Genomic DNA, 17,601 nt, shown 5'->3' on the forward strand with positions numbered 1-17,601 from the left:
TGGAATATATGCTTGTGGTATCACTTCAGCCAACTGGTATTCTTACATCTACATTTACGACGAACCTACAATGTTACAACCTTTAAAAATTCTCCACCAGATGTGTACACCAATTATGTGTACGTGCGGTCCAGGCGCAAGTTTGGTGACAGTTGTTTTGTGGGGTGTGGAGGGGTGGGTATCATTCAAAGAAACTAGGGAAGGAATGAAGGGTAACTATGAGAAATATGTTATCTCGAAATGGTCTCTCTCACACTATCTATATATCTATATGCATATTTATCTTTCAATCTATTTTGTAAATTTAATTCTATCTGCTTATCTCTATCTCACCTTTTTTTAAATTTTATTTCAATTTTTACAATGTAATTTTATTAGTCATATTATTCTTGTTACACAGAGGTATTTGCTGTAGACATTATTATTACTGTACTAATTATCAGAGTTTTGGAAGGAACATACTCGTCAATGCTTTCTTTTATATTTTATCTCTCAAAATCTCTTCCAACTCTCTCTCTCTTGCTGCACAGGGTACTAAAACAATGCAAATTTCCCATTATGATTAGACTTGTACCAGTAAACCGTACAATAAGCCATACTGCATCGTATTGTGAAGTAAAGTCACCAAATTACAAAGGAGGAATATCAGGATCTTTGAACCTTTACTCAGGCAAAGTCAAATTTCAACTGGCCTCATATGACCGGGTGAAGCGAGCGGAGTACTGCTGCATGACATCACTGCGCGGAGGGGTCCCGTTTTCAATGAGAAATTATCTAACCTTGCACACTTATGATCTAAGCGATGACCTGACCTCTGGCTGGCTTCTGAACAACACGGGTACCCACACAAAGTTACACATGGTAATATACACCAAATTTTTCACAAACGCATTTAATCATTAATGAATTACTCGTACTGTACACTGTGCCAGCATATATATAAATATTGTAATTATCCATGAGTGAGTGAGTGAGTTTGTAATAGTTGAACATAGAGTTGCTGGTGGAGCTAAATTTGTACCTGATAATCAACATAGCATAGCAATTCTGAACAATTTCGACAAAAACACAAAATCCTTTGTGGCTGGCTAGTAAAGCACGTGATGAGGGTGTGGAGTACAGGTATACCGACACAGCAGCTATGACTGGGAGAGAGTTCCCACACAGGAAAACAAAAATAACTCTGGGAGTGTCTAGATGTGCAAGGTTGGCGCCTTACAGACAGCTGGGGGGGTGGGGGGGGGAAGCCCATAGCTGGTAGGTGTTGCTACAGGCTTTCTCACTAACTCTGTTTTATCAATCACAAGGACATCAGTACCGAACAGACATTCCGTTCCTCTGGCAATGTTGACGTGTATCAGGTGTCACTTTCTCACAAACTCGTCTCAGGTTAAACGCAAACCTTAATTTAACCTAATAAAGTATGACAACACTGGCCAGTGCTATACCACATATGGTTTTAAGATTTTTATATATCTTCAACATTTTTTGTCTCTCCAAAATGATAATTGACCAATTAAACTACATTAACAAATAGGAAAAAATGGCTCTCATATATGACTGGAATAACTACCGTCTATCAATTGTTACTGTGAGGCTGAGTGATTAATATAACTTGACATACAATACATTAAACCAAATGCCTATATATTTTTTTTTAATGGGGATTAGCCCACCCTCGCACAGGTCACTGACCCACATTAGGGTCAGAGAGGCGAATAATAATAATAATAATAATAATAATAATAATAATAATAATAATAATAATAATAATAATAATAATAATAATAATAATAATAATAATAATAATAATAATATAATAATAATAATAATAATAATAATAATAAAAATAAAAATAATAATAATAATAATAATAATAATAATAATAATAATAATAATAATAATAATAATAATAATAATAATAATATAGAACCATAAACAGATGCAAAAAAAAATCAATAGTGAGAAACGATAGATATATGTTGTGTTGTCAATAGTAAGAGAAACAATTGAGACCCTGTAACTGTGTGTAAATGAGGCAGAAAGTCAGATCAGCAACCTGGGACTTGGTCACAATTTTTGTGATGCCATATGGCAGCAGGGTCTACCATTAGACAACACATTATGCTTCCAATATCTTCCCGGGCGGTAGTACCTCCCTGTTTGGTAACTGCCTACTACCTACTACAGGTAACTAATGTATTGTACAAGTTACCTAATATATATATATATATATATATATATATATATATATATATATATATATATATATATATATATATATATATATATATATATATATATATATATATATATTTATGTGTGTGTGTGTGTGTGTGCTGGTGACCTCTCGTAAACACAAAGAGCTCTATTGTAAGCGCCATTGTTTTTTCTTTGCATCCTCTTTATAGGGAGGTCAACAGTCTCTGCAGCTCTACATCAGTAAACAAAGGTGCTTGTGCCTTGTCTTGTTTGTCTCCTAGTTGTTGTTACCTGAATCACGTGTCTTCTTACTTTATTGTGCATGTCGTTTGATTAAACCTTAAAATGTACCCGGCATTTTTATGAAAGTAAAATAACTTTTATAATTGCTGTAACTAATCGATATTACAGCACTTCATAAATGGTAAAAGTTACTTTGGTACAATTAAGATATTTACTATAACAAAATGAAGTAAAGTAAGTTATGATATATTAGGTTACGTATTGAAGGTAAGTTAGGTCAGGTTAGGTTAATTAGCTTAGTAATGGCATTCTTTATTACCCAGTTTGAAAGATTTGTAATTATCCCACATATACACATTCTCCCTTCACTCACTGTCATTGATTCATTCTTACAGCTTTACATATCCATCTAATTTACTTCTCTCTATGCACACAGGCCAGCATCACCCACCTCCATATGTCCCTCGATACCCACTTTCCTCAGCCCGCTGCTTCCTGAAATTGTATTAAGTAACATTCCGTTATGTTACCAGTATGATATGTTATGTATGGTTTTAATGCTGCTACTCATGTATTGTTTGTATGCCATTATCTACAGTATCTTTATATAAAAAACAGTTTTGTCTTAAATATATAAAAACCACCGTTATTTTGTACACGATGATGTGACCTAATATACGGTGATCAAGAAGATTGGTGAATGGTATGGCTACCAAGGAATGTGATAATAATTGTTACGCCTCTGGGTGGGACTTACATCACCCATCTTCCTAGTTACCAACAGCCAGCAGACACCATTAGACACCAGAGTGCCGTGGCATGGCTTTGAATGAGGACCTGTCTGCAGCATTAAGCGCATTTGTAAATATGGTGCAGTTTGAGCTTGGCAAGACGGCAAGTAACAGTTTATGCAGATGAAGCTGTGACCAAGAAGACTGCTTTCAAGTGGGTTCAACACTTTTTTTAAAGAAATGAGTCGCTGGATGATGAGAAAAGAAGTGGTCACCCGTCAACAAAACGAACAAAGGACAGGGGAAAACATCCCTCTTGCCCTGCATCAGCCTTATTCACCCGACTTAGCATTTTGAGATTTCTGACTGTTCCCCAAACTGAAATGCACGATGAAACGGAAACGTTCCAATACAACCGAGGACATCCAATCCAAGACGACAACTCTTCTGAAGATCAACAAGAAGGACTTTTAGCAATGTTTCCAGCAGTGGCAGGAAAGGTGTGGAACAAATGCGTATGTCCGGGAGGGGAGTATTTTGAAGGGGATGAAAGAAGTAGTGTGTAATGTTCAATAAAATGGTATTTTTGTAACATTCACCAAAGTTTTTGATCACTCCTCGAAAATATATTCAGTGATCCTGACTGATGTTTGATGTAGTGTGGTCATTGTCAAACCTCTTTACCTATGCTTGTACCTGTTCTGCTACTACTTAACTAATGATAAATCTTTATGATCAAGGAGACACAGTTTGGCAAATGTGTGAATCCTGGTTTGTCATCAAGGCAGTTTTGTGACCCTCACCTTTGCCTCTGGCACTCAAACTGCCACGCATCAAAGATAAAATTAAAAAAAAAGCTTAATTTTAGAGAATTTAACACATATCAACAATTAAATACAAGTAAACGGATATATAAGCACATAAATACTCTTTTCATGTATTTAAAGCTCATTTCTGTTGTGAACAATATACAAAATGAAGTTAAAAAAAAGAAGAAAGAAAGGAAACGAATACTCTTGTTAACAAAACAACAAACAAAAAGAAACTTCTGGTACAGCTGATACTTCATATGAATCAGATGGAGAAATTCAACAGCTGGATGTTTCTCATAAGACACAGCAATATTTGGAGTTCTCAAGAAAATTGTCGTCAGCTGTTGCTTCTAATAAACCAGAAAGAGAAAAAAATATCGGTCTGTCCTTGAGGTGATGACACATTGGTGCCAGTTGGCCTTACCCTCATCTTCAGCAGCCACCAGTGACCCAGGCAGCCACCTTTGGGAAACACTTAACAAAATCATCTGGTAGTTTTATTAAGACTTTGTTGCCATGAAGTGGATCAATCTGTGGGTATATAAGGCCCAGTAGACTAAACAGAGCACCAGTAGCCAGCTGGAGTTTAAACAAGGAGGTGACAACACTACGCTTGAAAATTAGCCTAAGAACATGAGATTGTTATTACCTCTTTCACTCCTCGCCATCACTGTCTCTCTTACAGGTAAAACTAACTTGGCTATTTGTTTCACTCACTTTTAGTTGATCAAGGTAGCTAACTGGCCATAGATGTTTCAGTACTACCATTCATATAATACAGTTGTTATCTCCCACCTTTAATCCAGTCAGTCAATGAGCAAAAGTACTGTGCTCAAATCTCCCCAATACTGCAAGATTTAATTTTTCACTATAAATCAATAGTAATATGTCCACCTACTAACACATAAGTGATGTATTCCTAATGGTGCGTCTTGACTTGAGCCTTTTAGTATGAATGAACCGAACAAGACGAGAGCTCATGGACGAACCGAAAGAGCTGCTCGCTGTATTCTGTGTGTTCGCCGCTGCTCTTCTTATTCCCACTGTTTTCCTTGTTTCAATATGGCTTTGACAGTGGCAGCAGGTGCTTACTTCATTATTTATTCCTTAGCCAAAAAGAAGAGGAAAGTGAGGAGACTATTCAAACGGTTTGCATAATAATATAATAATCTTATTTCTTATTTATTTATAGTTATTATTTTTCATCATATAAATCAATTTGGCGTTTGATAGTTAATTAGTAAAATAGCTTACCTTTGCCAGCCCAGCAGTTTTCTTTCCCTTTGCTTTTTCCCTCCTGAAGCTGGCAAGCAAGCTTGCCATTTTCTTCTGCGTTTCTCCCAGAGGACAGTTAAGAACTTGTGCAACGCTAGTCCAGCAATCATGCTTCTTGGCTTTATTGTAGTATAAGCCACGTTGAGGACTCCAAAGTTCAGGATACTTCTCATATTCATCAAGCAAGGTTAAACAATTCTCGCTGTCCCACTCCATGATAAATATAAAAGACACCAAATAGCTGGAACAGCGCGAACACCTGTCCTGACTGCGCACCACGAGCAACTGAATCCTTTTGAGCACGAACTATTTACTGACAAGCTACGGAAAAGGTTTGGCTCGCCCGCCTCGGCTTGGAGACACGTACTTTCTAGCCGAATTCTGCTCTGCGCTGTCTACTCGTTCGGTTCGTTCGAACTAAAATGCTCAAGTCAAGACACAAGGTGGAATACTACAGCCTCTTGGCTGCCCGGCTGGAAATTCCTGGCGAAGTAGCTTCTAAAAATTTTACACTTGGTGAATTTAGCTAATAATAGGTTGAGGGCCAAATTGATTGTCAGGTATTGCTACAGATACTAGATTGTATTTCATACAATTTATGATTAAATGTAGGTTAGGGGGAATTAACTGTTGAAATAGTGCCTTTGAACGAGAAAATTAATAAATACTGTACGGGCCAACGAAAATTAGTTTAGGTCACATTATGTTGGGATACGTTGAATTAATTTAAAATAAGTCTTAATAGATGTACAGTAGTTGGGTTTGGTTATGAAACGTTAGGTCCAATTTTTCTGGAAAAAGTACTAGGTAAATTAAGCTAATAATTAGTGTAGGGGTTAACTGATTGTCTTGCAAATTTTATTATTATTCTTTACTCTACAGATATTGTTATGTTGCAGGTTCCATAGAGTTCTACTAGTCATAATATATTTATATTTTAATAACAGTTTAACTTTTGTAAGAGAAAAGGTACAACACTTATTTTGAAGTTAAAGAATGATCATTAGAATAAAATAATGAGTATGATGGTTGCCTTTATCGAATCATGCATATTAAGTAGTCTTCACAACAGGTGATTTCTCTAAATTTTTAACATGTCATTCTATGGCCATATCTGATACTCGTGGGGTGAAAAAATAAATTCTCTTAGTTTTTGCTGTTGAGGTTTTCTATATCCTGCTTGGACTACTTCTACGGGTTAACAGACCACCATAGGTACTTTATTACATATTTGGTGGCTACCCCCCCCACCTTAAAAAAAAAAAAACAGCTGGGTGGGTTCGCTTTGCTCGCCTTGTTTCCCCACCCAAAACTTCGTGGACCCGCCCTCTTGATATTCCTGGATTCGCCCATATACACAAACACTATACTTAATCATTATTTATTAAATACCATAACACTTACACAAAATAGAACTGACCAATAGGTTGTACTCTGTAAGTAGCAAAAACAGATCTTCAGTTATCATTTACAACATTCAATAATTATGCCGCCTTAAGGGTATTATTACACAACAGTAACAATAGTGGTAGTCACTCTAAACACCTGTCAATAACACAGAGTGATGGTATTACTTAGGGCACCATGCTAATACTGTACTTGATTAACATGAAAACATATACCAGCACATCTCATCTGTGAGTACAGCTGGTTCACTGAAATACATCACAACTATAATCCTGGTGAACGTAATATTTCTGGTCTTAATAATCGACCTGGGACAGCTATCTTTCCGATAATCCATCTACATTAATGCATACAAGAAATATTAGCACATACAATCAAGAGGAGTTCACCAGTCTTATACCACTGGTTGGTATTCAAAACAAATGCCAGTCAGCTACACTCTGAATCTGCAGCAGGGCTCGTCGTACTCCAGAGCAAATCAGTGAACCCGTACTCTCGCTCCTTGGAGTGTCCCACACTCAGATATTAATCTCACTGTATTAAAGACATCCTGCATCGGACATCTTGTCTGCAGCCAACTACCAATCCTTAGCAGTGACAACAACACATACAGTGCCTGTTAGGCGGGTGAGCAGCGATCAGAATGAATAAAGTCAAAATACAAAATGTCGCAAAACATGTCTGGCAAGGGAACAGGTCGCACTGAACACTTTGGGCAGACAGTCAATTACGCTACTGGATCACTAAACACATAAAACGTTCAACTACGTTAAACAGGAACACTGATATATTCAACAAAGTTACACTGAGTGGTGCGAGGTGCGATGTACTACAGTCGTTGTCAAAAGTTCGCTCCCTCCTAAAATGAAGCTGTGTCGACCACAAATGAGATGAACCAGCACAACCGCAGCCAAGGTAAGCAAGTTCGGAGACTCATTCTCATGACTCAGTTTCATCACGGGGAGAGAACGTTTGTCGGCGACTGTACAGTAGCTAAAACAACTCTCTGTGCAGGTGGAGGTCGATATGCTCCGAAATTTTACGTGTGACTAGTGACAGCGCTCATATACCAAAATTTATCGTCCATGGTCTCATATTGTTTCCCACAAAGTATGCACAGATAGTTGTTTGAGCTACTGTACAGTACATACCTGTTAGATGGGGAGCAGCGATCAGAACGAAGCTTTTCTCCCCTACGTCCCAGTTTAAATATGCAAGGTGCCATCCTTGGGACTTCACTCACATATTCATTTGACTCAGTTGCGGTACACATTGGGCTATGAGAATCAGTGTCAGGGGTCACATCATTTTCTTACGGCTAATGCTTACAATCTACTCACTGTTTGAGTTTGCATTGCAATAATTAAATGGCACGCAGTGCGTTGACTGGCACTCGCACTTTGTGCTGAATAGGCGTAAATACGACAGAGGCCTATTGAAGCTCAGCAGTTAAATTTCAGAACAGTGAGCAAGAGACACGTTTCTCTCAAATGATTAATGAACTTCTTAAATACAAAATTGACAATAATTTCAATACAGTCATCAGATTCTCTGATGATTGTGAATCAAAACAGTCTGACTTCAGTGGTGGATAGAAGTCTCATAACGTCTTGCATTGCGGGAACAGGATTCTCGCCTATTTTGCCAACTCTTAACACACAACTTACTTGACAATTTTACTAAAGGTAAATACAGTTGAAGCTTTCAACATCACTCACAATGGATCTTTAATGTTTCAGCTACAAGCAGCTATATATATCTTACAGTGACACATACGCATTCATTTATAATTTCAAATATGCAAACGTAAACATCTTAACATTCTGAACGAACGATACAGAAAATGGACGTCTCAGTAGAGTCCTGAAACTGACGACAGAAAACAGACGTCTCGGTTGGGGGACTCAAGAAATATGTTATAGCTACATGTTTTATGGGCTATTGAGCGTAATATGAATCATCTGATTTTACGTTAACTAACATGTATGACTGTAGTCATTACACAGACACTCAAAACAAGTATCTTTATGGAGGGGTCCGATGAATTCCAAAATGAACACTGCGATTCTTGTTGTCTTGGTAGGGTTGTCAAAATCTTTCGTCCGTTGTGTCATATTGTTTAACACAAAATCGCAAGGAAACTTTTTTTTTCGTGCGTTAAGTACATACAGATATATCAATTTACTTACGAATACTAGGTACTGAATATGTCTTTTATATCTGTACCTAGAAATGACAAAGATCTGGCGAAACAACAGTTGAGGATTTAGTTTGACTGAACACTTAAAATAGGAATAATGAAAGTATGGCATTGAATACATAGTGAATGAGTTACCTGTGTGGTGTGTACAGAGGGCGTGATGGTGTGTTACTACGGGTCCTGGGCCGTGTACAGGACAGGTGACGGCAAGTTCGACGTGGAGGCCATCGACCCTGACATCTGTACACATCTCATCTTCGGCTTCGCTGGTCTTGGTTGGGATAACAAAATCAGGGTAAGCATACAGTATACCTATTATTATGAACAATGTACACATATATTATAATTATCTTCTTCTTCCTCCTCCTAATCATCACCATTCCTCTTCACCATCATCATCATCCTTCTTCTCAGCCTCCTCCTAAACATCACCATGCTACTCCCAATAGTCATCATCATCATCATCATCCTCCTCCGCTTCATCATCATCATCATCATCATCCTCCTCCTCCGCTTCATCATCATCATCCTCCTCCTCCTCCGCTTCATCATCATTATCATCCTCCTCCTCCTCCCTTCATCATCATCATCATCATCATCATCATCATCATCCTCCTCCTCCTCATTCATCTTCATCCTCCTCCTCCTCCTCCCTTCATCATCATCATCATCATCCTCCTCCTCCTCCTCCGCTTCATCATCATCATCATCATCATCCCTCTCCTCCTCCCTTCATCATCATCATCCTCCTCCTCCTCCTTCATCATCATCATCATCTCATCTCCTCCTCCTCCTCATCATCATCATCATCATCATCATCCTCCTCCTCCTCCGCTTCATCATCATCATCATCATCCTCCTCCCTTCATCATCATCATCCTCCTCCTCCTCCCTTCATCATCATCATCATCCTCCTCCTCCTCCCTTCATCATCATCATCATCATCCCTCCTCCCGCTTCATCATCATCATCCTCCTCCTCCTCCCTCCTTCCTCATCATCATCATCATCCTCCTCCTCCTCCTTCATCATCATCATCTTCATCATCATCATCCTCCTCCTCCTCCGCTTCATCATCATCATCCTCTCTCGTCTCATCATCCTCCTCCTCCTCCCTCTCCTTCATCATCCTCATCCTCCTCCTCCTCCTCTTCATCATCATCTCTCCTCCTCATCCTCCTCCTCCTCCCTTCATCATCATCATCATCATCCTCCTCCTCCTCCTCCCTCATCATCATCATCATCATCCTCCTCCTCCTCATCATCTTCATCATCATCCTCCATCCCCCATCATCATCATCCTCCTCCTCCTCCATCTTCATCATCATCATCCTCCTCTCTCCTCCACATCATCATCATCATCATCCTCCTCCTCCTCCCTTCATCATCATCATCATCATCATCATCCTCCTCCTCCTCCCTTCATCATCATCATCCATCCTCCTCCTTCATCATCATCATCATCCTCCTCCTCCCTTCATCATCATCATCATCCCTCCTCCTCCTCCGCTTCATCATCATCATCCTCATCCTCCTCCTCCTCCGCTCATCATCATCATCATCCTCCTCCTCCTCCGCTTCATCATCATCATCCTCCTCCTCCCCTTCATCATCATCATCATCATCCTCCTCCTCCTCCCTTCATCATCATCATCCTCATCCCCTCTCCTCCTCCTTCATCATCATCATCCTCCTCCTCCTCCCTTCATCATCATCATCCTCATCCTCCTCCCTTCATCATCATCCTCCTCCTCCTCCCCTTCCATCATCATCATCCTCCTCCTCCCTTCATCATCATCATCATCCTCCTCCTCCTCCCTCATCATCATCATCATCATCATCTCCTCTCCTCCCCTTCATCATCATCATCTCCTCCTCCCTCATCTCATCCTCCTCCTCCTCCCTTCATCATCATCATCCTCCTCCTCCGCTTCATCCTCCATCCTCCTCCTCCTCCCTTCATCATCATCCTCATCCCTTCATCATCATCATCATCCTCCTCCCTCCTTCATCATCATCATCATCATCATCCTCCTCCTCCTCCCTTCATCATCATCATCATCATCATCCTCCTCCTCCGCTTCATCATCATCATCATCATCCTCCTTCTCCTCCCTTCATCATCATCCTCATCCTCCTCCTCCTCCCTCCTTCATCATCATCATCATCATCCTCCTCCTCCTCCTCCCTTCATCATCATCATCCTCCTCCTCCTCCCTTCATCATCATCATCCTCCTCCTCCTCCATCCTCCTCTCTCTCATCATCATCCTCCTCCTCCTCCCTTCATCATCATCATCATCATCATCCTCCTCCTCCTCCTCCGCTTCATCATCATCATCATCCTCCTCCTCCTCCGCTTCATCATCATTATCATCCTCCTCCTCCTCCGCTTCATCATCATCATCATTATCATCCTCCTCCGCTTCATCATCATCATCATTATCATCCTCCTCCGCTTCATCATCATCATCATTATCATCCTCCTGTATCAGCCTACAATAGGGTAAAGTCGTCCTCCATCATCAGGCCACTACAGGATGAAGGCCCCCTCATGGCGCTCCACAACCTGACCATACCGACCCTCACAAACTTAACCATTTGCTTATAGTTTCTCTCCTTGGTACACTGTGTTCTACAAGGTTGGTTATAAGTAACATATAGGCATAGTTTTAGCTTGTAATTTTCATATACTACAGAGTGTTTCGGTAATATACCTTTAGTAATTTGGGCGGTGTATTCCTGAGACATACATAAGAATACATAACTCCATGACCAGAGTGTCCATACTCCATAGTTTCTTAGCACAGAATTGGGTACGGAAGGACTGCAACACGTCTATAGACAAAAAACATGAAATATCAAGCTCTATTTTAAGTAAGAGGTAACATTCAGGAAGAGAGCCGGAACTTTGAACATGTACTGTAAAATCCATATCAGATTGCATATGATAGTAAATAAATTGTACTAGCAACACTGAATATTTCATTTATTCTCCATAGATTTTATCACATGCCAACCCCCCCAACTGTCATGTGTTATAACTCTGAAACTATGGGATATTAACACTATGGCCATGTGGAGTCATTTATCCTTATTTATGTCTCAGGAATATACCTCAAAATTATGAAACGTATTTCTGAAACATCCTGTATATACAACCATCACCGTATACATTAGTGAAAGAAACAAAAACAAAAAACAACCGATTAATTATATAATGTCCATTACTCGTCCGAATATTTCTGACAATAAAAAAAAATAATAATATGCAATACAACTGTAATAATGTCTTATAAAGAAGTGTATGCAGATTATTATATCATGTGGTACACAGGTGCTGGACCCATACAACGAGCTGTGTGAGAACTATGGCAAGTGCGCCTACAACAGGTTCACCGCCCTCAAGGAGCAGAATGCAGAATTGGTCACCATCTTGGCTGTTGGTGGCTGGAACGAGGGATCCACCAAGTATTCTAATGTAAGTAATAGCATCTGTTTCTTCATACTTATTAACGTCTTCAATTTCTTTTTTACTTTTTGTTCTAAATGTTAATTTACACTTTTGCCACTTCCTTACTTTCTTCATATTCACCTAAACCTTATTTTACTCGTATATTTCCTTCTCCTGTCTACACACTCATTCATATCTTGGTTACTCCTAAAATTTATCTTCCACTTCTCAGCACATGTACACAATTTGCTTTACGGTTATTACAACAGTTAACACTCAGGGAGATATCCTTACGCTACGTGGAGGTGTGTGGTGAGGTGTAAGCAAACAATACCTGGAAGATCTCTGCTGTTAATAACATTACGAATGTCAGTAAAAGACTACAGTGATCTTCTCTTTGCTACTTTTCATAGATGGCCAAGAACGCTGGCCTCAGGAAGACCTTCGTCGACTCCTCTATAGAGCTGTTGAAGGCCCACAAATTCGATGGTCTGGACATGGACTGGGAGTACCCGACACAGCGTGGAGGCAAGCCAGAGGACAAGGTGAGTCACTGACTGTTGTGTTGTTGTGTCAACATTAACACCTATAGGGCCAACTTACTAAGCTCTAGGACTGTTTTGTTTGTTACAACGAAGTGAATAAGAATTAATGTTGTACACATGGAACATGGGATTTTTTAGTGGCTGATTATCTTGGAAAGGTCACTGGCAAAGAAGAGAAAGCCTCAGGTCCAACCCCGACAATGTCTTGGCTGTGTCCAGATTCCCCAAAACAAGCTTAGTTAACTAATGGAAAGACGACAGAGCTTAAAAAAAAAGGAACAGCAACATTGACACATGTGGTGTTGTTTCTCACAGGTGAACTTCATCAGCCTTCTGTCAGACCTCTCAACGGCGCTACACGCTAACAACATGATCCTGACGGCAGCTGTGTCAGCCGGTAAGCTCACCATCGACCCAGCCTATGACATCCCGGGTATGGCTAAGAATCTTGATATTATGAACCTGATGGCATACGACCTGCATGGTGCCTGGGACCCCTACACCCACCACCAGTCTGGCCTCTACCAGTACCCCGACGACACGGGAGATAATGTCTACCTCAACCAGGTGAGTCACCTGCCTCTCTGATATACCTTGATGCACAAGACAACTGATTCAGATGCTTAGGATAATTCTTAACTAATATGGTAACTCACAGTCACTCACACACTTGGGCACGTTTAAATATAGATTCACAGTGTAGTGTATAAAAATAGATAATTTAATATAATTATATCAGGCATCTATAATCAAGGCTGTCAAACATACAGTATATCTAACAAGTAGATGCTCAGATTCTATAAACTGAAGACAGGAATACACTTGCTATATCCATGTCCTACACTGACTGTGTCTCGCCACGTAATGGTGTTATGTGTGCAGGACTTCGCTGTGAGGTACTGGATAGATGGAGGAATGCCAAGCACCAAGATCGCACTGGGTGTCCCTCTGTATGGTCGCTGCTGGAAACTGGACTACAACACGGAGGAAACCGGCTACTACGCCCCCGCCAGCCAGCCAGGACCTGCAGGACCCTACACCAGGAGTCCAGGATTTTTAGGCTACAACGAGGTAATGAACAACTATGGTGATACTAATTGTGTGTGTGTGGGAGGGGGAGGGAGTCTGGGGAAGGAGAGGGTAGCGGTTGCACAGTATGTCTAATCAGAATGACTTGAAACAATCAATATCACAATACCAGAAGGCGATAATCACGCTGTAAATTATCTTTCATTGAAGTTCAGGATCAATTAATTTAATTCATAGCATTTTTGTCTATGAAATTCCCTGTTCTTTCCATCCACTTGAAACTTAAAACTTACAGCTCTTTCAGTGTTGGATATTCAAGCATCTGTTAACACACATCTAATTCACCCATTTTCATTTTATACTAACTCAACAAGTTTGAATATTTGCAGCTGTCAAACGCAACAATACTTCATGTGCTTAAATGTATCTTTTCTCAGCATTACAGTATTAAATTAATGCTAACCCTCTGATTTTCTCTGGCACAGATCTGTGAGTTCCAGAAGACAGAGAGTGACTGGGTGGTAGAGATAGCACCAGGTATGAACGAGCCCTACACCTACAGCTACAGCCATGAGAGGATCTGGTGCTCCTATGATGACCACGACTCCTGCGTGGTGAAGGTAATACGTGGTTGGACTCCCACCGGGTAATGATCTGGCATAATGGGCTAACTGTCTTTATACAGTAGGCACCAAAATTGATCACCTAAAGATTAATCACCCAGATGCTAATTTAATCTATTTGAATCTATCCTCACCTATCCTAAGCACCCCGCCCCCAAGGGAGCTTTTGGGTGGTTAATATTCAGGTTAAATAAGCTTGGGTGTCCAATTACCAGGTGATCCTTGAATATTCCTTCATATCCTCTTGCAAAATATTAGCTTCACTGCACAAGATACAAATGTGAGAGATAAAGTAATTCAGGTGAGTCTTTGATGATGTTTGTTACCCGTGCAGGCCAACTATGCCAAGGAGATGAACTTGGCCGGTATGATGGTTTGGAGTATTGAGACGGACGACTTCAAGGGCAAGTGCCACGACCGCACCTTCGACCTCATCAAGACCTTGAGGGAGACTTACAGCGGCGGAGTTATCACTGTGCCTCCTCCTCCACCTACTACCACTCTGGTAAGTCCCTCTCAGAGATACCATCTGTTGCTCTATCAGTTATGACACTAATCCACATGTCTCAACTGATTGGTGGTACTGCGGTAATGCCTTGCGTCCCGAGTTCGATCGCTGGGTCGGATGTGGGGGTGCTGTCCAGTGTGACCCTACCAAACGTCACAGGTTTTCTCTGGGTACTCCAGTTTCCTTCTGTATTAACATTGGACAATGAAGGTTATAACTGAGAACAGATGTGTGTATCAGAGTAGACCAACCACCCGACCAGCTAATAAGCTGACATAGGGTAAAAATTATAAATATTTATTAAAAACTCTCACTGCTTCGACTTGGTTGAATTGTCATATAATGAACTGTTTCATCTCTCAGGTGCTATTTAAGTTATTTCGAATATCATACTAGTTTTAGGTAATAGTCTAGCATAGAGGTGTCTAACCCAGGACCCCAGGCCAAGCCCCATTACCATGTTTTTTTCGACCGCCAGACAAGGTAAGCATTATCCCTTTAGAGCACTAAATTTATTAATAAAGTAAAAATAATACAGGAAGCGCAGCCCTTTGGCCCTGCCATGCCTCAAAACACTGTTTTTCTGGAACTATATGCAAAAAAATTGCACGTACTGGGCGCTTCCATCTAGAACTACCAACTGTAAAACATAACAATTATTACAATACAAGACAAATGTTTTCTTACCTTATAAAAGGCTAAACAGTGCACAAGGAATTTTTGCGTAATACCAACCTTTAACAAGCATACTGTAGTGACAAGTAGAAAAAGGATAAAGGAGATAAAGTTTGATTAAAAACTTAGTTACTCCCAAAATCGTGAACTTTCTTTAAATTCATAAATTTAAAGAAAACTATATACTATAGAACGCGTAACTCAAGTAAACCAGGCGGGTAATACCAGCCTATGATTATTTAGCTTGATATTTTGGCTTTATATTCAATATGAAGACACGAGTCTTATCCGTTTTACTGCCTTTACCAGGATCCGAGTGCGCCCACTACCAGAACTGCCAGCACCCCCAGTACTACCACCACCACTACCACCTCTCCTGCTCCTCCTCCGGATGGCGTGTGTAAAGTACCTGGCCTCAACCCCGACCCCGCTAACTGCCACCACTATTACCTCTGTTCCCCGGTAAGTGTCTGCCCAGAGTATCATAACTATATCGAGAATCTACCTTAACTAGCTTCCTGTTTCTGGACTGTGTAACGTACTAATCGAGCTACACATGACGGGAGGTAACCTAAAGGATGATGTATCTGCCAAATGACCCATACTTAAGCTAGGGTTGTCTAGTACACAGTGCACATGGAAGACATAAGTGTGTGATTTAACTGTGCAATAAGTAGTGAATGTTTACACATCATTTAATAAATTGTACGTTGTCCCTGTATAGAAAGATGTGAGATGAAAGAGTTCCATAGACGACCAGTGTGAGGAATGTAGGGGGTGAATGATGAAGACGGTGGTAGTAAAGGGAACTTATATGTAGTGAGGCAGCAATATATAATGGCGTGTGTTATGGCTGACTCCGTAAGGTGTGGTAATGATGGACTGATAAACTTGACGGTGGTGAGAGAAAGTGAAGAGACATGAAGGGGAGGTAAAGATGAAGTGAAGGAGTAGTCGTTGATGAGATGAAGGGCTCTAGACTGTATTTTGTGTATAATGATAAATAATAGTGTGGTGCGTCACTTCACTCGTGAGAGAAGTACACCATTAGGTGGCGGCCATGACAGTTGTAAAGAGTAAGATCAGTATTTATAACTGTATTCATACCTGTAATCACATTTGTTCTTTCTGAAATATGGAACTCACACTTTCTCTGCTGCAGAACTCACACAACGGCTACGACGCTACCGAGGAGTTGTGTTCCTCAGGCACCCTCTATAACCCCGAGGCTAAGATCTGCGACTGGGCGGCTTCTGTCTGTGCCCTTGGAAAATATTGCGAAGCTGACTGTGCCTAAACATACCACTTGACGTCTGTTGTAACCATAATGTTACAGCTCCACAAAATTAAGATATTAATATTGTACAGTTTGATATTAAAAAGTTAAATCTACCTTTGCTTTACCTATCCTTTGTCTCCATCCCTGCTGTGATGGAGTTGCATTAGTGTTACCTTAGGTCTGGTCCTTTTCAGTCCTTAAATCTCCATCCGGTCATTTTTTGTTTGTTTTTTAATATCTAAAAACGTCCGTGATTTTGCAAGTCGTCTTACAAACAAATTTAGATATGTTTATGTAGAACCCTGTGGCAGTAATATAATTTAAATATTTATAACACTGATATTTGATACCATAACACTTGTTCTTATTTACAGATACTCAATATAGACGAGGTGTAGTACACAGTTACCGACGTTTAATATCCACTGTTACTCATTGTATATGCTCTTGTTGTCAGTATTAATGTTATAATATTACACATTAATACAACATGAGTTGGTAGATACTTATACAGACACACCCCCTTCCTTTCTTCTTGGAAAGTTCAAATATGGAGACCCTAGTTATATGCCCTGTCCCATGTCTACGGAGGCAGTACAAGCGCACCACACAATTTCCAT

General features: G+C 40.1%; 1 protein-coding gene across 1 annotated transcript; it reads left to right on the top strand.

Annotated features, from left to right (window-relative positions):
• The first annotated feature begins 4,558 nt into the window (after window positions 1-4,558).
• Window positions 4,559-17,094, top strand: LOC121860937 (chitinase-3-like protein 1). Its single transcript, XM_042358333.1, has 10 exons — window positions 4,559-4,673; window positions 9,023-9,165; window positions 12,206-12,349; window positions 12,736-12,867; window positions 13,183-13,434; window positions 13,750-13,938; window positions 14,382-14,516; window positions 14,854-15,024; window positions 16,012-16,164; window positions 16,865-17,094. Exons 1-10 carry the CDS (start codon window positions 4,622-4,624, stop codon window positions 16,997-16,999), a joined length of 1,506 nt encoding a protein of 501 aa, XP_042214267.1. The 5' UTR covers window positions 4,559-4,621; the 3' UTR covers window positions 17,000-17,094.
• The last annotated feature ends 507 nt before the right edge of the window (window positions 17,095-17,601 follow it).

Source organism: Homarus americanus, unplaced genomic scaffold (assembly GCF_018991925.1).
Source record: "Homarus americanus isolate GMGI-L3 unplaced genomic scaffold, GMGI_Hamer_2.0 scaffold40248, whole genome shotgun sequence".
NCBI classification, from domain to species: domain Eukaryota; kingdom Metazoa; phylum Arthropoda; class Malacostraca; order Decapoda; family Nephropidae; genus Homarus; species Homarus americanus.